Genomic DNA, 23,856 nt, shown 5'->3' on the forward strand with positions numbered 1-23,856 from the left:
ATGGACTCTAGGGCACGCAGGCTCAGAAGTTGTGGTGAATGGATTTCATTGCCCTGTGGCCTGTGGAATCTTCCAGGACCAGGAATTGAACCTGTGTCCCCTGCACTGGCAGGTGAATTCTTAACCACTGGACCACCAGGGAAATCCAAAATGCTCTACATGTCTTCATTCATAAAACTCATTTATTTAACCCATGTAACAACACTGCCATCTTCACTTTATAGCTGAAGAAAGTGAGGCTTGGAAAAGTTATAGGAACTTAACCTGAAAATACAGGGGGAGTTAGTGGAAAAGCTGAGCTGAACCTAGGCAGTCTAGGAATCCCAACTCTTAACCATATCCAACAGTTTTCTTGGTAAAGGATAGATCAGGATTATATACCAGTAGCTGGGAAGGCTGGTGGTGATGGTAGAAGCTGTGACCATGGAGAGGGTGGTGGCTCATAAAGCCTCAGCTATCACAGGGACTTACCCCAGGAAAAGGAACCATGCAAACTGAGTTCCTACAGCACTTTGGTTGCAGGTTGGTTGAACCAGATCACCAGATTAAGGAAAGCGGGAATTCAGAGTAGACATTCTTTTCAAATCAAAACCTGGATCACTGGTCTGTTTCCCCATGATGCTTCTCATACTCACTGTGAAAGCAGAAGAAACTGAAATTGATTTCTAATGAAGTGTATCTGTTTCTGTCTTCTTGCATTTCCCCCTCTGTGTATCTGGTTGGCATTTTATCTTCCCAGTTGGATCGGAAGCTCTTTTATGATAGGGACATTACTTGAAGCTTCAGGGGTTCCCCATAATGAGTAACTCAGGGATAGACATTCAATCTATATTTGCTGATTGATGGATATGTTAAGATTTGATTATGGTTAGAAAGATATGTTTAGACAGACATTTCCAGGCTAGTAGTGTCTTCTTCTCCTAAGACAGAGGCAGTGGCTATAGTGGGGATGAACCCTTGAACAGCTGCTGTGTGTTATGTTGTGATGACTGTGGAAGCTACTCTGGTTCCAGGCGAAAAAGAGTCCTGACCTTCTCTGATATCAGAGATAACCCCAACAGCTAAATTCTCCTTGGAATTCACATCCAAGCCTGATCTGTGCCAAAGCTGAGGGCTTGATATTGCTCTAAAGTTGGTGAAGAAGGACCTAGTTCTTTCCCCCTGCACTCTGGGGATGAGGAAGGCTGAATGGCCAAACACCTTTCTGGAAAATGACTACACATATAGATTTAGTGGCAGGCTCGGAAGGAAACAGATGTTAACCACTCATTCCTGATGTTGAGGTGAAAGCATCTAGAAACTTACCTGCTGGGATCACTGAATCTGTTCCCATCATGGATACTTTCTCCAGAACATTCCACTTCCTCCATTTTTCTCCAACATATCTTGACTTCCTCACCCACTTTACTTCCCCCTCATCACAGAAAACATATTTTATTGAAACTCTGTTTATAATTTGCATACAATCTAAAAAATCTAATCCAGAAACTCTAATTATCTTTGCATCCAATAATTATGACCTACACATGTGGCTCAGTGGTAAAGAATCCACCTGCCAATGCAGGAAACTCAGGTTCAATCCCTGGGTCAGGAAGATCCCCTGGAGAAGGAAATGGCAACCCACTCTAATATTCTTGCCTGGGAAATCCCATGAACACAGGAGCCTGGTGGGCTACAGTCCATGTGGTTGCAAAAGAGCTGGACAGGACTCCGCGACTAAACAACAACACAGGTTGAAACAATATCTTCAGCTGCTCAGTGATCGGTCAGAATGAAATTTAATGTCAGACGTCAATCTACTTTTAAAAACATGTTTAGTTGAAATAAATGAGTTTTGTTCACAGCTTTTCTCTGTTCTTTTTTTCCCTAAAGGCTGTTACCTCTTTTTCCTTTACTTTATACTTTTGAATCCAAATTTCTGATCATCTCTATTGTCCGCTTTCTCCCACCCACTTAAATAACGCAGTCTCCTCTCTTCTTGGAGCTCCCTTATACTTAGAAGTAAAGTTTGAAGGAAAACTAAACCAAGATGGCCTCCATCTGTAGCCACTTCAGTTGTAACAATCAGCAATGCCCTGACATTTAAAATCCACTCAGGATGACAAAAGTAGGGATGTGGCAGTCAGGCTTCTGGTTCTGTTATCACCAACAAAGGATGACCCCTCTACTGCCTAATTTTCTCATTATTCATGCTGAAGGAAAGGGGGCTTTAAAAAATAGACTAATTTGGGATCAGCTTCCCTTGTGGCTTAGTGGTAAAGAATCTGCTTATAATGCAGAAGACTTGGGTTCGATTCCTGGGTCAAGAAGACTCCCCGGGAGAAGAAAATGGCAACCCACTCCAATATTCTTATCTGGGAAATTCCATGGACAGAAGAGTCTGGTGGGCTACAGTCCATGGGGTGCAAAGGATCAGACACGACTTAATGAGTAAACCACCACCACCAATTTGGGATCACTGGGAAGCTTTCTTTCTTTTTTTTTAACCTAGGTAGTTTTGTGACTCACTCAAGATAACTTTGTGTTTCATCAGACCCTTGAAACTAAAGACTGAAAGGATTAAAGAAAACCAAACAAAACAATACAGCCTTCATAAATCTCTGACCAGTCTATGACTTTGGAGAGATTTCCTCACTGATTTAAGCTTCACTGTTTACACTGAAAGGAAGAACTAGCACATGACTGTAATGAAGCTTGTCCCCCACAACTCCCTCCCAGAAGGCAGGTAACTATTGGGTTTTCTCCCTAAACAGCGATTCTTGCTTCTCTGAAGACTACTCTGTCCTGTTCCAAAGGGGCTGAGTTGAGGCAGTCATATCTGTACAACAGGGGTCAGGGGTGAACATCCGTCCAAGGTGAGCCAAGCAGGAGCTCCTTCCCACAACTCAGGGAATGAAATCAACAGAGAGACTCAGGGTTCCCTCGGGTGATTGTGAACTTGGTAGCCAGGTTCTCTGGTTTGTGCAATTGAGAAGCAGGAGCTGGTATGGAGAGAGAAATGATTCACACATTCAGAGAGGGGAGGAGAATTGAGAGAGAGAGAGAGAAGGAGAGCTTCCTGGTTTCCGCATAGCCTTGTACTTCATGACTCCAGTCCACTTCTTCATTTTTGCTCTTAGGTTCTCTGAAACTCCCTGTAGTTTTTAAACGTATTTCCCATTGCTGGTTTGAATAGTTTTTTTTAGAGTAGCACTGACATATAAATATATATATATAAATATATATATATATATATACATGCTTTATAATGTACATATATATGTATATATACATATATGGAGAAGGAAATGGCAACCCACTCCAGTGTTCTTGCCTGGAGAATCCCATGGACAGAAGAGCTTAGTGGGCTACAGTCCATGGGGTTGCAAAGAGTCCGACACAATTAAACTAACACACACACACACATATATATATGTGTATACACTGCCATGTGTAAAACAGATAGTGGGAAGCTGCTGTATAGCACAGGGAGTTCAGCTTGGTGCTCTGTGATGACCTAGAGGGATGGGATAGGAGGAAGTGGGAGGGAGGCTCAAGAGGGAAGGGATATATGTATACTTACAGCTGATTCACTTTGTTGTATAGCAGAAACTAACACATCATTGTAAAGCAATTATCCTCCAACTTAAAAAAAAATACCCCAGGAAACAAGTTTTCAGGTACAGAGAAGATAAAATAAGAATAATAAAAATGGTAATTATTAAAGCCACCTCATGCGAAGAGTTGACTCGTTGGAAAAGACTCTGATGCTGGGAGGGATTGGGGGCAGAAGAAGGGGATGACAGAAGATGAGATGGCTGGATGGCATCACTGACTCGACAGACATGAGTTTAAGCAAACTCCGGGAGTTGGTGATGGACAGGGAGGCCTGGCGTGCTGCAATTCATGGGGTCACAAAGAGTCGAACACGACCAAGTGACTGAACTGAACTGAACTGAAAGTTGAAAACAGATGATTTTTAAGTTTTTATAATTCACAGCCAAAGAATCCTAATTGATATGAGTAGTATTTTCCTTGCAGGTATTTGATTTTAAAAATTCACATATTAGAGACAAGATTTGAATTCAAGCATACCACTAGTAATAGAGGTATTAATGGTAACATAAATGTAGACCTGCAATGCTCTTAGAGCTCATCATTTTACAGATGTGAAAACTGAGGCCTAGGAAGGCTAAATCCCTCTCCAAGGTCACATCTGTGTCTGAACCATGTCTCTAGACTCTTGACTCCTAGATCTTGGCTTTTTCCCTCATTCCCACTAACTTTGATTGAAATATTTTATTTACTTTCACAACTTAAACACTTAAAAAAAAATAGACTCTCAACTTCCATATATCCTTAGTCCTACTCTTTTGGATGAGACGTTGAAAATTGAAGATGTTAAATGACTTCAAAAAGACTGCACATGAACAGAAGTAGAACTAGTTTATTTACAGGCAGAAGGTTCCGTTCAATAGACCAGACTTCCCTGTCCATGCGTTCAGGCCAGCATTGATCCTGTTAGGTGGCAAATCCATCATGGCAGGGTTTTTTGGGTTATTCATCTACTCAACAAACATTTATCAAGTACTTACCATATTAAGGGACTTCCCAGGTAGCTCAGTGGTAAAGAATCCGCCTGCCAATGTAGGAGATGTAGGAGACTTGGGTTCCATCCCTGGGTCAGGAAGATCCCCTGGAGGAGGAAATGGCACCCCACTCCAGTATACTTGCCTGGAGAATCCCATGGACAGAGGAGCCTGGCGGACAACAGTCCACGGGGTCACAAAGAGTCGGACACCACTGAGTGAGTATGCACACCTGTACCATATTAAGGTGGGCACCGTTCCAGATCAAGAGATACAACAAGAGGTAGATTCAGTTGGTCAGCCTCTTGAGGTAAGTGAGCTTCAAGAGCTTTACCTGGTATATGTATATTTGGGGCTGCAGGTGGGACCACTCAGTGAACATGGAGAGTGTGTGAAGGTGACATTAGGTATACTACTAAAGGCGTGGGGTTTTCTGACAGTGTCACCAGAATACAGCATGCTGCCCAAAGCTGAGTGGGATAAGTGAGGGACTGACTAGGGACTGAGAGAGACAAACAACAGTCTACAATGCAGCTTTCTGAGGAAAACACGCTCACCTCTCATGCTCACTTCCTGGTCTGACTTTCCCTCCAGCTAGAATGTGGGTTCTTGAGGGTGAAGTAATTTCATTTGTTTATTTACTTTCTGCATTCCCAGCATACATCAGAGTGTGCTGGGGATCCAGTCAAGGGAGCTTTTAGTCACGTTAAGAAGTTAGACTACAAGAGGAAAGCCTCCCCAGCAAGACAATCGATCAATGAGTCTCAGCGAGATGAGCTGGAACTTGGGTGGTGTCCACCAGAAATCAGGTCTAAGGAAGTCTTTGCTTTGAGCCAGATATTACAAGCCCCTCCCCATGGGACATTTTTCTGTGATTGGGAAAATAAAGGAAGCTGTCTGGGGGTGAGGACTGGAATTGAATCTGCTGGTCCAAGGAAGAGATGTTCATGCAAAACTGGGATGCTGGGGGCAAGATGGTGGGTCTTCGTGGGTCCAAAGTCCTCTGAAGTAAAGGGGGGCTTTTGACTTGCTGTGTTTTTTAAGAAATGCCCCAGTGCCCCCTGGGATTGAAGGTACAATCATCTTGTTAACACTAACGAGGTATATTATCATAAGTGTCAGGTTAAGCAGTGAGATTTAAATTTTATTTCTTCAACAGGTTTATCTATCATTTTGACAGATCATTCATTTGTCCATTTGTTCATTTATTCAGTGTATCATTTGTCCATTTATCAAGGACTTATATTGTGATGGGGAAGGTTGGGAAAGACCCAAAGACACATGATTTTGCCATTAATGACAGCTAATGAAAAACTGTTGGCTTTTCCTACCATTCTTGGCCATGATGATAACAAGTGGCCTTTGGAAATTAAAAGTTACAGAACAGAGTCTGGCCAGTTGCACAGATAATTCAACAGCAGTAGGATTTAAAGACCTATCAGTTGGTCTGGATCACATTTCCAAGGTCACTAGGAGTCCTAAAAACCTATGTATAATAAGGTAAGTTTTTCATTAATCTATTTTTATTTTATGGTGCAGGAGATTGGTTGAAGCTGTCAAAAAAAAATCACCATTGAGAATGTTGGCTTGGCCAAAGAATACTAGGACACCTCAGAGAGGTCACCCCAGGAGAGGGGAGGAGGGTCCTTGTCACAGCCTGAAGGGTGGTGTCTCACCATTGATCTTTGGCAAGTTGTGCTGGAAAGGGCTGGTCAGAGTTCCAAAGCGCAATATTATATTTCCAATTAAAATGTAAAAACAAACCTCTTCCATAAAACACATTGGCTTCAGCCCTGGGAAGTGACTACAAAGCCTGCTGCTGATTGAGAAAAGCTGAAAGCAGACACTGTAATTGATAAAGAAGATAAGTCAATCTGTGTCCTTTAAAGAATAATGAGTTCCATTTTTCATCAAAAAGATCTCCCTGTGCTGAAGAAACATTCTTTCAATAAATCTACTTAATGGTTTCCCCTCTAATGATATATAACATGGCAGGCCACCCATCATTTGCAATGCTAATTCAACCCAAAGGAAACCCAACCAGTTCCCAGGAAAGGCTGCTGGAAAACCATCTAAAGGGAAAAATTCGAAAGGCCTTTTGGGGCTCCTCAAGTAGGTAGCTGGATGGGAATTTGAATACATAGAGTCTCACTAAACTTGAAATTCGATGCAAATGTCCATCCACTACCCCCACGGCCACTCCTGTGTGCTCACCTCCAAGGATGACTTGTCGGAAGGTTCCAGAGTAAATACCTCAGATGCTTGGGCTGTGAGAAACGATGAGCTTTGTTTGTTTCCTGAGCTCATCCATCTCCCACAGCCCGGCCAGCCTTGGTGGTGTTGGGACCGTGGGCTGTGGGAGGCACTTTATGGCGTTTGGGAAACTGAAGATGTGTTTTAAAGATCCTGTCTGAGTGATGCTGACAGGGCATGGTCCCTGCCCAGCCCAGAGCCAGAGCCTCCGGTGCTGAAAGGCCCAGGGGGAAGGAGGGGCCTGCCCCCTTTCCCAGGGTGTCATGTAGGACCCTCCTCACCTGGTGCCAGGCAGCAGACTTATTGTTTGACCTGGCTGATCTTTGTGAATCCAAACTTTACAAATGGGCTGTTATCTCCACCAGGGCCCAGACTTTAGGGAGCAAAACCTATTTCCTCTGAGGGCACCCAGCCCTCTCGATGCTGGCGGACTTCCCCGCCTGGGAGTCATTAAGAACAACCCTCCAGTGATTTCCTTCTGTTGCTGTTTGTTTATCCTCCAGTCGCGTGTGAGTCAGCCAGATCATGACTTGCGGTGGTTTTGCTTGTGAAACCTTATATAATTCTAGGCCTATTGTCACGTTGGGCCGAGCAGTTAGACCATAGAGTGTTTTCTCATTGCACAACGTTGGCAGATCAATAGGGAGAAAACCTGAACAATGAGGTGACGCTGGCTGGTCAGAAACCCGGCTCCGAGTCACCCAGGGAGGCAGCCCTGCAGTTTCACAGAGGCAGCCTGGTAGCAAGAGAAGCCTGGATGTCCCCTACTGTCAGCACTGTGCAGTGACGGGGCCCGCCTTCGGGACGGGTGACACTGGGGTGACGTTTCAGAGAGGAGAGCGAAACAAGGAAAGAAGAACAATGACCACACTTCACACAGAAACCGACCACATTTTTTTTTTACTGCGTTGTCTTCACCCTGGATTCCAACATGCTGGTCCAGAGCGTGGCTGGCAAGACCTCTGTGGATCCTCTGACTGGCCTTCCTTCCCCGCCGTGTACATTACTGCTTTTGATCCCACTCCGTGACCCAAGTGCAGAGGCAGTTATCAAAGAACACTTTGGATGCAAACAGTGAGCAGCTTACAACACATGGATGGGGTGGGAGCGATGTCCACCACGAACGTGGAATCCACAGAAATGGCTGGAGAGGCAAGACGCCTCCTCAGTGGCTAATAGGATGATGGCGTTCAAAACCCACAACTGGTTTTTGTTTTCTTTCTGAATTCCTGGTGTCTATTGAAACCAGTTGTTCCTACCCTTATTTCATATGTGTAATCACAAGTCTGAACTGATTTCCACCATGGTTGTTGGCATACATCTTTGAGTGGTGCACCCTGAAGTTATTCATACTGATATAGGATGAAGCTTACAAACATCTGCATTGAAAGAGAAACTGGGGTGACTCTATATGAAGACAACGACCATCACATTGCACAGCACATCGTTGGTTAATCTTGGAATCGTCAGGCATTATTTAAAATGAGAGAGAATAGAAGCGAACACAAGTGCCACGAGAAAACAATCCTAACAACAGAACCGAACCCAATTTCTCTATTCATCATTGAAAAACCAAACCCGATTTCTCTAACACTTTTCATTAATTGTTATTTTAAGCTCCAGTAGCAGGATCGGATTTCTGCTGCCTCTGGGCAAATGAGTTATGATCTGATCTCAAGTTCCAAGGGAAATGCTCAAAGTTTTATTTTCCCCCAGTTGAATAAACAGTCCTATGTCTATTATCCCTTGTGTTAGAATAGTGTTGTCTTCACATAAGACTCAAATCATGGTATTAGTCATTCATTTCCTTGAACACAGACACCCTCATGCGTGCTGACAGGTTTATAAGGATGCGGTGGCAGCGCGGTTATGGGAGCTGCTAGATGACCGACCTTGATTTCTTGCAGTCCTGAGCGATGGAGCCCGGGTGTGTCTGGTTATTGTTCGCTTTCTCTCCCAGATGCTGGGCTTGTCTGGAAGATTAATACATTAACAAGAGCTGAAGGTCCAGGGTTGCACATCTTCAGACATGTTTATTAGCAGATGGCACACAGGATTCAAAGGTCACCACAAAAGTGACATTTTAAAGTGAAACAACAATATTTATGTTCAGATAGTCTACTGATGAGATCATGTGGAAATGGTTTTGATTAAATTAGCTTATAAATGGTTGCCAATCTATAGACAACTTAAAATGCCACGTCTGTTTACCAAATGTTTTCTTCTCACGCTCTCACCCTTTAAATATTAATGACCAAATGCTGTTTTATCTTGGTCGGCGTGGGGGGGTGGATAAGCTTTTTTTAACTGTAAGATCTGTATATTTGGTTTTGACTTCCTGGGTTATCTGACTTTTCCTTTTTTTTTTTTTTCATTCTAAAAATGTTATCTCCTGTATGAGTTCTGAAGTCTCACCTGCTATTATTCCTGCTCGGAAAGAATTTGGATTCCACTATGGTAAATACAATGGCTTGCAATTTCTTTAGTATAAATTGGGTCTCTGGAGGGACCTAAAGTTCAGTCCCTCGGATCAAACGTTATGTTCAATATCATAAAAGTGGTATGAGCTGGATTTCAGAAATTCTTCTTAAAGCTGCGATTTGGCCTCTGCAGCCCTCAGAAGCCACAGTTTTGTGACAGTGTGCGCCAGTGCTTCATATAACAACGTGAAAAAACAAAATGAAGCCAAAGGGAGAGAACCCTGCTCTCATCTTCTTTTTTTTTTTTTCCCCTTCTCTGTTGTGCCTACAACCTAGCAGGGCTTTGAGGGCAAAATTTTACCTCAGAAAATGGTTTAGTCAGAGAACACCCAACAGTCTGAAATCAAAGTCATCTTTTCTAAGTTTTGCAGGTCTCTGTGGTCCATAAAACTCACAGAACGATTTCCAGCAAAGGCATTAAAATGCAGAAATAATGATCCATCAGTAGATTAAAACTTTCACAGAGATATTTAGAGGCAACAAATATGAACATATATACTGGTTCTCTTTTATTTACACTGAATTGTGTTATGAATAATTTTGCAGGATATAGATATTATTGTCTTGAGTTTTTCACTTTATTATGATGTTGATCTTATTTTCCAGACAAGTTACAAAATTACAAATGTAAGAATACCACAGAAGATGTACTCACTTTTCAAGAGAACCTTTTTCAATATTCATTGCCCCTTCCATTGAATCCAGTCCTTGTTCAGAAAATTGTTTCAAGGCACTTAATGCTGCCTAAAAATGAAAACAAACACACAAACAAGGAGATTCATTCACTGACTTTCATGTAATAAACAGGAATGCAATGGTAAAAGAAAGCTGTGATATATAGTAAAGGCTATCATTTTCATTCCTCTAAATAAATGCTTTTTTGTATCACTTAACAAAATTACATTTGAGAGGCTATATTATGATGGAGCAATGTATGTCCGAGAAAGGCTTTATTTTTGTGTGTTTGTGGGGAGGTGGAGAGAGGAACCTGCATAAACCTTATGCCTTATCCATAATTTTGTAAGATGGCAACAACGTTTTATCCGCAAATGTAGAAACATGTCATAGAAGCCTATCTATGTTCAATGATGATTTCTGCATCATTTCTCCTTACATTCCTGAAACTACATGTTCTCTTCTTCCAGATGTGAAAGCATCAGATATTTTTTCCCAACTGTCCAAAGCTAGCATAAATGTACTGGTCAATTTTATAGACATTTAGCCCCAACCAAGTCACAGAATGTGAGCGGTGAAAGGGACCAAAGACACTCTTGAATTCCGATGGGATGGTATGATGACGGTACTCTGTACATAGAGAAAAAATCTGCCTCCGTGGGGGCCCTGGGGAGGCCCGCATGGCCACCGCAGAGCCTCCTGAGGTAGGGATATGCCCGGATGCGTGGGATGCCGAAGGGTGTTGACAGGCTGGTGGAGCCTCGCTGAATAGCTGGGAGGCACCAAAAAATGTGATGCTGATAAGATCTGCATAACTTGTTGACACTCTTGTGCACGGTCCAAACTGTTATTTCTTTGAATAAGAATTTGGTTCTTCTTCCCCTCCCCCACAGCCCACCCTTTTAAGCTCGATTTAGAAGGGCTTTGTTGAGTCTGAGATAGGTGTGAGCGGCCAGGCTTGTTTGTATCTTGGAGATCCTGCTGGGTCACACTTTGGTCATCTGCATCTTCTCAAAGGCCTTTGTAAAAGAGTTAACTCCTGCCACTGCTCAAACTTTTATCTGCCAGCAGCTTCTTTTGGGTAGTTAAGTGCATGATCTTTTCTGCATCTCTTTATACGTAATATATCTTTTTGGTTCGGATTTTTAAGTTAATAGACTTAATTTTTTTTTTTTTTTGAGAGCAGTTTTAAGTTTATAGAAACATGAAGCAGGGAAACCCTCTTCCCTTCCCCCTCCCTCAACATCATTTCCCTTATTATTAACATCCAGCATTACAGAGGTACATTTATTACAACTGATGAAATATTGATATATTATCATTAACTTAAGTCCACAGTTTACAGTAGGGTTTGCTCTGTGTTGTACATTCTATGAATTTTGACAAATGTACAATGTCATGTGCCCACCATTACATCATGGAGAATAATTTCATTGTCCTAAAAATCCCATGTTCCACGTGTTCACCCCTCCGAGCCCTTTCCACTTCCCCATCCCTGGCAACTCCTTTTTTTTTTTACAATCTTTATAGTTTTGTCTTTTTTGATGCCATACAGCTATAAGTGTACAGTATGTAGCATTTTCAGACTGGTGTCTTTCACTTAGCAATATGCATTTAAAGTTCCTCTATGTCTTTTCATGGCTTGTCAGCTCATCTCTTTTTATTGCTGAATATATTCTATTGTCTGGATATACCACAGTTTGAGGGACATCTTGAGTTACTTCAGGTTTTTGATGATTATGAATAAAGCTGCTATCAACATCTATGTGCAGATTTTTGTGTAATGTTTGTAACATTTTTTTTAGTCCTTTTATTTTTAAAATATCAACCGCTATATTCAACCAAAAGGACTAAAATATCCTCATCTTTTCCTTCAGGCTGTTTCTTCCTTTCAGATCTCTCAGCTGATCTTCCCAGTTCAGCTGAATGCCCACTGATGCCTCCGCTCTGGCCTGGGAGAGCTGGGGCAGGGGCAGGGTGATGATGGGGCGGCTGTGCTGGGCTCTGTGTTTCATCACTATCTCTCTAAACCCAGAGTCCTTTAGGAATGGCAGTGCCCCAGCCCCATTACCCTTGATCTCGGTCTAGGCTCCTACTACACAGTAGCTGGCGTAGCCTACAGTGACACGTAAGCACTAACCTCAGTTGGGTAGGACCAGTATGGCCATCTCATTGGGGTTACTATTATTTATTGAATTATGTCCACCCTCAAATTCGTATGTTGTTCCAATCCCCCATACATAGAACATGGCCTGAGTTGGAAATAAGATCTTTGCCAACATAATTAATTAAGATTAAGTCATACTAGATCATCCATCCCAGGTGGCACAGTGGTAAAGAATTCGCCTGCCAATACAGGAGATGAAGGAGACTCGGGTTTGATCCCTGGGTCAGGAAGATCCCCTAGAGTAGGAAATGGCAACCCACTCCAGTTTCCTTGTCTCAAAAATTCCATGGACAGAGGAGTCTGGTGGGTTTCAGTCCATGGGTTTGCAAAGAGTCAGCCACAACTGAGCTCACACACACACACACATATTAATTAGATTAAGGTGGGTCCCAACCCATTATGACCAATGTCCTTACAAAAAAAGGAAAATTCAAAAACAGAAACACACACAGGTAGAACACTGTGTTAAGAAAGTGAGTTAAGAAAGTGTTGAATTGATGCAACAGAAGCCAAGGAACACCAAAGGCTGCCGGGCAACCACCAGAAACTAGGAGAGAGGTATGGAACAGATTCTTTCCTCATGGCCCTCAAAAGGAACCAACCATGCCTACAACTTGCCCTTGGACTCCTAGCCTCCAGAGCTGTGAGACAAGAACTTAGTGTTGAATTTATTGTGGGTAGTCCTTTGTTACGGCAGCCCTAACAACAATTACAGGCACATCATCATTCCTCTATAAGGAAGGACCCTCTTTCTCCTCTCTTTAATATTTCCTTCATTGTCTTTTTATTATAAAAATAGTTTCTCATTACAGAAAAATCATAATATGTAAGCAAGCAAAAAGAATGTGAAAATATTCAGTCTTACACACCACTCAAAACTTGGTGCATGTCTTTCCGATCCTCTTCTATCCCCCTCCTCACCGGTACACACTTTAACCTGGATCATATCCTAACACTGTTTTAGAACCTGCTCTTTCCATTGAATCATTAGCGATTTTCCATAGCAACAGAAACACTTCAGCAACGGCATTTTGCAGGACTATACAGTATCTCACTGACTTTATGTGCCTTCCTGTATTTAACCAATCCCTACTGTTGACATTGAGACCACATCCAATTTTTAGGCTCTTATTAACGCTGCACCAGGACCTCCCTGGCAGTCCAGTGGTTAAGATTTTAAGCTCCCAATGCAGGGGGCATGGGTTCCATCCCTGGTCATCGAACTGAGATCCCACATGCAGTACAGCATGACCCAAAAAAACCAAAAACACTGCACCAACCAAGCTTTCTAATACTAAATCATTGCCTACTGTCCCAATAATTTCCTTGTGATAAAGTCCTATAAGTTGAATTTCTGGACCAAAATGCACGCATATTTTGAAAGATGTGATATGAACTTCCCTCTGCCCTCAGAGAGGTTGTATCCACAACAATGCTCTGAGGAGCACCTGTTTCTCTAGGTCCTTTTGGAATTACCTCTCAGAACAACTTGTGGATCATTGGAGCCAACCGGTTTTGTCATTTTATGGCCCCACTTTATTTTTCATTTGTCCATCCTAAGCATTTACTTTATTCACTAGACTTAACTTTGAGGGAAGTTTGGTTGCCTTCAAAAGTTAAATTCACCCTCAAAGGACTCAGATTTGGACATTTCTCCTCCTTAAAATAAAAAGTAATTCACACAGGAATTAGAATGTTTTAAAGTCAATGAAGTGACCTCTGTGGTCCTTTCAAGTCCTGAAATACTCAGGGGGCCTCGGCAACCTGCCCACGTGACTCTGCTGAGCATGGCCCTTCGGGTGTGCACATCCTTGTGGGCTTGTCACGTGAACCTGAAGTCCCACCCCCTGTGCACTCGCATGGAGGGTGGCACCAGGCCTGCTCGCAGTATGTGAATTATTGGCAAGAATGCTGACTTTTATCAATTTCTTCCCAAATGGACATTACAGAACACCTTCCACAGTCATCTGTCTGCACGTGGCTCCTGTTGCTCAGGAGTCCTGAATGAGACTCCTGAGCACTCCAGGGCTTCTTGGTCCTGCTTTATTCCCAGCATAGCCAAAATGACCACCAGTAAAAATTCTTAAAAAATAAAAGCAAAACTCACTTATGAGCTAACTGCTCAGCCCATTTTTCAGTAGTTGCTTAGGGAATACAGGTTGTGTCAATACCAGAAATGCTATGTCTTGGCTCACAGAGTCCAGGACCCAATGAAACTCATTCTCTTCCATCCAAATAGAGGTGCCCCTAAGAGATGAAGGTGAAGTCTCAGGGAACAGGTTGCGTGCTTTAGCTCTTGCAAAAGCTTTTGGATGATTTAATCAACATGACAGGCAGGTCCCCAAGTGCTGTGAAGATGACTGTCACCACTCCAAGAATGTCCTCCCAGCTGGAATGGCGGCATACTCTTTCACTTGATGCCATGAATGGATTTTCAGAATTCTTATGTGGCTGGTTCCCTCCAAAGGTATGTTTAAAGGCTTTCAAATAACATTCCCTTATCTGTCTGATGAGATAATCCAGCCCACATCTTATTGATAACCCTGAATACAATCACTTCTAAGTATGAGAGGACTTCTTTCTAATTTATAAAAGGCAATGAAGATACTTTATCTTCTCTGTAAACAGCAGTTGCTGCCAATTGATGAGCATCCCTGTGCCACAGTCATGAGACCAGGTCCCTTACCTGCGTGACCTCAGGTGTTACCACAGCCCTGCAAGATGGGCCCTTCCCATGAAGAATTCAATAACCTACTCAAGGTCACATGGCTAGTAAGTGGCAGAGCAGAGGCGTGAACCCAGCACACATCCTGGGTCACTTCACATTATTTTCTTCAGACATAAGAACTGCTCACATTCAGCCTAGCCAATTTCAGCATAACTCCTTCCAAAGTCCATCTAGTCTAAACGTCTAAACAAGGTCTGTCTAGTCAAGGCTATGGTTTTTCCAGTGGTCATGTATGGATGTGAGAGTTGGACTATAAAGAAAGCTGAGCACCAAAGAATTGATGCTTTTGAACTGTGGTGTTGGAGAAGACCTTTGAGAGTCCCTTGCACTGCAAGGAGATCCAACCCAATCCTAAAGGAAATCAGTCCTGAATATTCACTAGAAGGACTGATGCTGAAGCTGAAGCTCCAATACTTTGGCTACCTGAGGCGAAGAACTGACTCACTGGAAAAGACCCTGAAGCTGGGAAAGATTGAAGGCAGGAGGAGAAGGGGATGACAGAGGATGAGATGGTTGGATGGCTTCACCGACTCAATGGATGTGAGTCTGAGCAAGCCCCGGGAGTTGGTGATGGACAGGGAAGCCTGGCGTACTGCAGTCCATGGGGTCGCAAAGAGTCAGAAATGACTGATCGAACTGAACTGAACTGCATGGACCTAGAGACAGTCATATAGTGTGAATGAAGTAAGTCAGAAGGAGAAAACAAATCATTCAGTAATGCTTAGATGTAGAATCTAGAAAAATGATACAGATAAACTTATTTGCAAAGCAGAAATAGAGACACAGATGTAGAAAAGAAATATATGGATACCAAGAGGGGAAGGAGGTGGTGGGAGGAATTGGAAGATTGGGATTGACATTTATACACTATTGATACTATGTATTCCTAGGGATCTTTCTGACCCAGGGATCGAACCTGCATCTCCTGCATTGGCAGGAGGATTCTTTACCACTAAGCCACCAGGGAAGTGGTAAAGCAATGGAATATTCAGTTCAGTCAATTCAGTCGCTCAGTCGTGTCCGACTTTTTGTGACCCCATGAATCACAGCACGCCAGGCCTCCCTGTCCATCACCAACTCCCGGAGTTCACTCAGACTCATGTCCATCGAGTCAGTGATGCCATCCAGCCATCTCATCCTCTGTCGTCCCCTTCTCCTCCTGCCCCCAATCCCTCCCATACAGCCATAAAAAGAATGGAATAATGCTATTTACAGCAACATGGATGGACCTAGAGATTATCATGTTCAGTGAGGTATCAGTGAGTGTTAAATATGGTGTCACTTATATGTGGAATGTAAAAAAAAATGATATAAATGAACATCTTTACAAAATGGAAATAGACATATGAAACAAAGTTATGGTTACCAGAGAGGATAGTGGGTGGTGGTGGTCAGGGTAGGGGGAAGATAAATTAGGAGTTTGGGATTAGCATATACACACTGCTGCTGCTACTGCTGCTAAGTTGCTTCAGGTGTATCCGACTCTGTGTGACATCATAGACGGCAGCCCACCAGGCTTCCCTGTCCCTGGGATTCTTCAGGAAAGAACACTGGAGTGGGTTGCCATTTCCTTCTCCAATGCATGAGAGTGAAAAGTGAAAGTGAAGTCGCTCAGTCGTGTCTGACTCTTAGCGACCCCATGGACTGCAGCCCACCAGGCCCCTCCATCCATGGGATTTTCCAGGCAAGAGCACTACTACACATAAAACAGGAAAACAGTAAGGGCTTACTCTATAACACAGGCAGGGCTTCCCTGGTGGCTCAGTGGTAACAAATCTGCCTGCCTCTTTTCATGGAATTTTCCAGGTAAGAATACTGGAGTCGGTTGCCATTTTCTATTCCAGGTGATCTTCCCAACTAGGGATCAAACCCATGTCTCCTCTGTCTCCTGCATTGGCGGGCGGATTCTTTACCACTGATAAAGGTCTATCCAAGGCAGTAGATGTAGCTTTGTTTGAAAGGTGAAATTTTAAGTGTTTTTAAAAAGTGGATGACATTTCCTTTTCTTAGTGTCTTTCCAGCTCATCACTTGTATCCACTTGTGTGTGTGTGTGTGTGTGTTTCCCTTAGAGGAGGGCATCTGCATAGATACAAAGAAATATTTTTGTCCCCCAAAGATTTTACAACTGTTTTGGGAATAAAGCCCCACAGGGTCTAGAACAGATGTCGCTACCATTTCATGTAGGGCTTGTTTTGTGCGTAGTTATAGCAATGCCAGAAACATAATGCCAATAAGATGCTTCCCATGCCGGTTTGTTGGTCTTGGTTCGCATGTGTGTGTGTGTGTGTGTGTGTGTGTTCACAGGATAGGGGTGAGCCTTTCCAGTCATTTCTGTCATTTCTAACTTTCCTCTGGTTGATGAGCAATTAAGCAGACTTGAAACCAGTGCCTACTCTTCCTGCTTTCTTCTGCAGGGATTAAATAGCTTGTAACGACAATGTAGCAGCGTTAAATCATTCTTTGAGAGACAACAATGGTTCATTAGCAAAATGTGAATTTTAACTCATCCCCTCTTGACACGCAGCACTTTTAGGAGTCTTTGAACAGGATGCCCAATAGATCCTTTTATTCCTTTCTTTTTTTTCCATTTCACACTTTCCCCACCGATTTCACATCCTGAACCCCAGAAACAGGCTGTTCCCATTAAAGTCAATGGTAACCATACAAGTCCAAATGTGGCCTTCATTTTGAAGTTAAGTGTTCAAGGTTTGTTTTGTTTAGCCTTTTCCCCCTTAAAGTGCTTGCTCATATGGAACTCTTCCTGGGAGTAGATCTAACTGCTGGACTCATTTCAGAACGCACACAAATGGACCTATATGTGGCTCATTAAATCAGTCTCCTTTAATGAGAAAATCATAGGCTTCAAATTACAAACATCTTCAACTGAGCTCAGGACTCCTCTCACTTTTTTTATTTTTTAATGTGGCTCATTTTTAAAGTCTCTATTTTATTTGTTACAATATTGTTTCTGTTTTCTATTTCAGTTTTTTGGCTGCAAGATACATGGGATTTTAGCTTGCCAACCAGGGATCGAACCCACGCCCCCTACATTAAAATAAGTCTATCCATGGGTTCGCCAGGGAAGTCCCAGGACTCCCCTCACTCCTCCCAATCATCTTTGAGGTCAACTCTGTGAAATCACTTAAATGACTGAAAAACCAGAAGGTCTTTTCTTCAGTAGGTTTGAAGCCTTACTGCCCAAAGAATGTGAATTTTAATGTTTCTAAGTTATCATTTTCTTACTTTTAAAAGTCTGTAACAAAATGCCAAGTCTCTCTTTATATAAAATAAAAGAAACCCCAAAGAGAACATTGTATTTCTAAATTTTATCACATTATGATAGAAGCCTCAATCTGTATTACATTTCAGATGAATCCATGGTTGGACTTAAGAAATAAAAATAGGATTATATTGAGCTTTAATTAAACCAATTGCTGCTCTGCTTTCTAACAGTTTCACTATCGTCCCCACTTTCATTTGTGCTTACACAATCCTGTTAGTTCGGGTAATTTTAATACAATTAGTACTTTATTAAAAAAAAAAAAAGCTCCTACTGTTGGAACAAAGGGATGTCAGCTAAGGTGAAGACTCCTCATTCTGGGGAAAAAAAAGAGGTGGGGGTGGTCAAAAGACATGCACATTTTAGACCATCTCCTAAGGCAAAGAATAGGGATTTTGGCTTGAGATTTTGGGGAATTAGTACAAAATGGGACATTTAAACTATAGACTTAGGCATCATCTTTATTTCAGTGATCAGGCTCTGACTGTTGGTTAATCCACGTAGCTGCCAGCCTTGACAATAATACAGAATCAAATTTGAAAAAGGATTAGCTGTGCTAAGAGGAGTGTTTTCAGCGTGCTTAGAACAAGCTCGAGTGGCGCCCTCATCGTGTGCTCGCCGTCCAGTCACGCTGGGTGTGTTTTACCAAGAGCATTCATTTTAAATTTGTGTGTTGTCTCTATTTTTGCTTCAACGAAAAGTCCCCTTTGTAATGGCGTTTATGGAAACATGTGTTGGGCACAAAGGCAAGCGTCCCTGAATGGTGACAGCATCTATCTCTGAGCTTGGCAGGATAATCCTCCCAGAGGTGTCCATGTCTTACCCCCCAGAAGCTGAATATACTGCCTCACATGGTAAAAGTGATTTTGCAGATGGGACTGAGGTATGAACATTGAGATGGAGAGGTTATCCTGGATAATCCAAGTGGGTCCAATTTAATCACGTGTCAAGTCACTTCAGTCGTGTCCAACTCTTTGCGACCCCACGGACTGTAGCCCTCCAGGCTCCTCTGTCCATGGGCTTCTCCAGGCAAGAATACTGGTGTGGGTTGTCATGCCCTCCTCCAGGGGACCTTCCCGACCCAAGAATAGAATCCACGTCTGTCTCCTGCATTGGCAGGTGGGTTCTTTACCACTAGTGCCACCCAGGCCCTAATTTAATCACACAAGTGCTTAAAATTACAGAACCTTTCCTGGCTTTGGTAAGAAAGAAAGATGTGGCCGAAAATATGGTCAACAAAATGCAATGTTCTTAGTTTGAAGGTGGAGGAAGGGGAACACAAACCAAGGCAAGTGGGTGGCCTCTAGAAACTAGAAAAGGCAAGGAGATACTAGAGCCTCAAAAAGGAACTGCAGATATCTTGATTTGAGCTCAGTGAGACTTGAGACTCCTGTCTGAACTCTAAGATAATACATTTGTGTTGTGCTGAGCCTATCCTAAAGAAAATCAGTCCTGAATATTCATTGGAAGGACTGATGCTGGAGCTGAAACTCCCATACTTTGGCCACCTGATGAGAAGAACTGACTCATTTGAAAAAACCCTTATGCTGGGAAAGCTTGAAGGCAGGAGGAGAAGGGGACGACAGAGGATGAGATGGTCGAATGGCATCACCGACACGATTTACGTGAGTTTGACATAAGATTGACATGGTAGGCTCCAGGAGTTGGTGATGGACAGGGAAGCCTGGCGTGCTGCAGTCTCTGGGGTCACAGAGTCGGACACAACTGAACAACTGAACTGAACTGAGCCACTAAGCCTGTTGGTTTTTTATAGCAGCAGGAGAAAACGATACACTCTTCTGGTCGCCTGGACAAGGAAGTGAGAGGGCATGGCACTTGAAGTCTGTCAGGCCTAGACTCAAATGCCAGCTCCATGGGATTTCCCTGGTGGGCCAGTGGTTAAGACTCCATGCTTCCATTGCAGGGAGCATGGATTCAGTCCCTTTCAGGGAACTAAGATCGCACATGCCTTGAAGCACGGCCAAAAAAAAGAGAAAGAAATGCCAGCTCCACTGCAGACCAGCTGTGTGTCTTCATGCAAGCGACTGTATCTCTCACAGCCTTGTTTTCCGTGTGCCATGAGTAGGCCTAAGCAAGCTAACAATAAACCCTTTCTATCATCTAAATACCCGGGTCATGTTAAAATTTCCCTGATAACTTCAATAATGTATTTTAAAGTTGGTTTTTGAATCTATATTCCAACAGTTCACCAGTTGTATTTGATCGACCTTTTAGGATCTGCTGGCATTCCATGGCAGCAGAATAATGCCTCCCAAAGACATCTGAGTTCTTGTTCCAGAGACCTGTGAATAACAGTTTTCAAGGGACTTTGCAGACGGGATAAACTGAGGGCCTGGAGATGGGAAGATTAGTCTGCATTCTCTGGTGAGTTCAATCTGATCCAACGAGCCCTCAAAATTAGAGAACCTGTCCCACCTCCAGTCAGAGAGAGACATAATGATGGAAGAGGGGTCGGAGGGCTGTGACATATTGGCTTTGACAATGGAGGAAGGGGCCAGGAAGCAGGGAATGGGGGAAGCTTACAGAAGCTGGAAAAAGCAAGGAAACACTCTCCCCGCTGAGCCTCCAGAGAGGAACACAGCCCTGCTGACTCTGGATTTCAGCCCTGTGAACCGTGATTGACTTCTGACTACAGAAGTGTCAGATAATCCACCTGTGCTGTTTCACACCACCCTGCCTTTAACAGAGGGACTGAAGTCACACTGAGGTGTGACCTCTGCCGCCAGGTTCTTTCCCAGGACCAGGCTGGTGCTGGGTCTGACAAGGAGGTCAGAGGGCCTGCCTGAGACTCTGGCTTGGGGGTCTGAGAAGAGGGGCCAGCTGAGTGGCCGCCCTCCTCAGGCAAGAGCCAAAGGACTCTTCTCAAAGCAGACTTCACCCTAGGATCAGGTCGCCAAGATCAAGTCACCTAAATCCTTCTAGGACCTCCCTCTGCCCTTGGGGCCCATGCAACTTCTCTCCCTTCACTCCTTCCATTCGGTGCTGGCCTCCTTTCTGTTCCCTGACTTTGACAAACTCCCCCTGACCTCAGGGACTCACATTGGCCAGTCCCTCCAGCCACCCTCTCCTCAGGACCAGCTGCCTGTCAACAGTCAGGTCTCAGACCAGGAAGGCCTGACCACCGCCAGCAAATCACACATTATCCTCATAACACTTGTCACAGCCTGTCATTATTTCCCAGAGGGAGGGGCCTTGTCTGTCTGATTGACAACTGGGTACTGTCAGTCAACAGAGTCAGTGGTACTATGAGGTACCACCTCACACCTGCCAGAATGACCATTCATGAAAAAGTCTACAAATAACAAATGCTGGAGAGAGTGTGGAGAAAAGGAAACCTTCCTACACTGTTCATGGAAATGTAAATTGATACAGCCATTGTGGAAAGTAGTAAGGAGGTTCCTCAAAAAACTAAAAGTAGAATTACCATATGATTCAGCAATTCTAATCAGAGATGTATAAACAGTAGATTGGTGGTTGCCGAGGGGGTCAGGGGTGGGAGAGGGTTGGACTGGAAGTTTGGGATTAGTAGATGTAGACTGACAGATACAGGACGGATAAGAAAACAAGGGCCTATTGTAGAGTGCAGGGAACTACAACATCCTGTGATAAATCATATGTAACAGAATATGAAAAGGAATGTAGATATGTATATAACTGAATCACTTTGCTCTACAGCAGAAATTAATACAACATTGTAAACCAACTATTCATCAATAAAAAATAAAGGGACTTCCATGGTGGTCCAGTGACTGAGACTCTGTGCTTTCAATGCAAAGGACCAGGGTTTAATCCTGGTCAGGGAACAAAATCCCACACGCTGCCACTAAAGATCCCACATGCCGCAATTAAGACCCAGCACAGTCAAGTAAATAAAGATACAAATAAATATTAAAAAAATACAAAAGAAAAGAAAACAGGGTCATTGAGACCGGGGAACCACACTGGGCACCAGGAAAACTCAGCTGAACAGACAGGGTCCCTGTCTGACCACACCAGGCTGACAGGTGATGCTGTAGAGACAGCGCCGACAACAGCAGCCCTGGGAAGGGCACCCAGGTCTGCCTCGAGAAGACGCTGTCATGGAGAGGCCACAGGGTACGCAGGGTGAGAAGGACTCCTTCGAGGAGGTGAGCGGTGGGCGGAGGGTGATGCTGGCAGGGGGCACTGCTCCTGCACAGGGGCTGGGAGGGAAGGAGGGCTTGGGTACATGATCAGAGTCCTGGGTGATAGACCAGGGAGGCTCCGTGTCCTGGAAAAGCTGAGCCAAGCCCGAGGGGCAGAAGCCATAGGCAAAGGGATTTGGTCTCCAAACAGGAAGGAACCTTGTGTCTGCAGAGAGCAAGCTGGGCCCTGAGGAAGGACTGGGTGGGACACCTCGCTGGAGCAGGTACCTGTGAGGCCACTTGCGCCTCAGGCTCTCCGATGCTCTAAGTCAGGTGAAGAACGCCTCACAGCTGCAGAGTGAGGTGGCAGTTGCAGAGGTGACAGGTAGAGTTTGTCACCTGTGATGACTGTGGTTTGCAGGGGAAAGCTGAGTTTGGGCCTGAGCTTCATTATGGGCCCTGTGAGAAAGTGTCTTTCCCTTCTCGTTCCTCAATGTCTCAATTTAGAAGACGGAGTAGCCGTACTATTACAGGGGTGAATTGATGGGTGTGTCCTGGGGTTGTCTGCCACACACTGTGCTGCGTGGAAAATGTGTAACAACTAACCCTCGTGGGGAAAAATCCCTAACTGGTACCACCTCTAGCTCCCTCCTCACTGCTCGGAGGCGGGGCAGCAATGTGGTTTTAAGAGCCGGGCTTATTGACCCGCTCCACCAACTGGCAACCATAATAGGACTTTAGGCAAGTGAAACTCTCAACTCTTAAATGACATCTCATGTTCATAACACTCACTTTACTCTAAGAACTTTCCATCCCTAACTCATTTATCTTCATGGTTGCTACAAGGAGCCTTGACTGTCATCTCCAATTTAAGAGGAGGATGCAGAGACAGAGATGAAGAACTTTATGCAAGATCAATAGGACTTGATCTTGATGGATCTGAAATCTGGACACAGATGGTTTGGCTCTGGAGCCAAGATTCTTAACTATTATATTGTACCACCTGCCAATCCAGTGATAGGATGCACCATCTGAGTGCTCAAGAAATGGCCTGATGGACTTCCCTGGTGGGCCAGTGGTTAGGACTCTGGGCTTCTACTGCAGGGGGCACGAGTTCAATCCCAGGTTAGGGAACAAAGATCCCACATGCCTCTCGGTGTGGCCAAAATATAACAAAAAATTATTTTTAAAAAATATGCCAGTAGGTCTTGTGTGTGGTGAGGTGCTTAAAAAGAAAGAAAGGGATGGCATGAGCCAGTCCAAGAGTATGGAGCCTCGTGAGAGACAGGGTCTGAGTGCAGGCTCTGAGGATATGGGCTGCCTCTTTGATCCAATCCCTTACTTCCTCTATGCTCTTCTGAGCTGTGGGCTTTGGGTGGGAATTGAGAACATATCTGGAAAGATAGATGTGAAATGTAAATGTTCTAGCTGCTCTTTAGGACAAAATCCCAATTTCTGACTCAGGCCCTGACGTCCTCGTGACCGTCGCCATCTACTGCTCAGTCTCAGCAGCCTCATTACCACACTCTTCCAAACCCCAGAGCTCCAGCCACATCAGCTCCTCTGCTCTTTGTAGAGCA

The 23,856-nt window shown here is 43.8% G+C and overlaps 1 protein-coding gene across 11 annotated transcripts in view; it reads right to left on the reverse strand.

Moving 5' to 3' along the window:
• Positions 1-7,692: 7,692 nt before the first annotated feature.
• The window catches only part of STAU2 (staufen double-stranded RNA binding protein 2), a 303,753-nt gene continuing 287,589 nt past the window's right edge, over positions 7,693-23,856 (reverse strand). For 10 of the 11 annotated variants that reach the window (XM_027561188.1, XM_027561190.1, XM_027561200.1 and 7 more), the window contains 2 exons: positions 9,957-10,045; positions 7,693-8,794 (listed from right to left, as the gene is read on the reverse strand). In XM_027561188.1, coding sequence (XP_027416989.1) covers positions 8,701-8,794; positions 9,957-10,045 — 183 coding nt within the window. In that variant the 3' untranslated portion in view covers positions 7,693-8,700. The remainder of the gene's footprint in view (positions 8,795-9,956; positions 10,046-23,856) is intronic. The other variant, XM_027561194.1, reaches the window with a different exon arrangement.

The sequence above is a fragment of the Bos indicus x Bos taurus genome, chromosome 14, assembly GCF_003369695.1.
Source record: "Bos indicus x Bos taurus breed Angus x Brahman F1 hybrid chromosome 14, Bos_hybrid_MaternalHap_v2.0, whole genome shotgun sequence".
Lineage (NCBI taxonomy): Eukaryota > Metazoa > Chordata > Mammalia > Artiodactyla > Bovidae > Bos > Bos indicus x Bos taurus.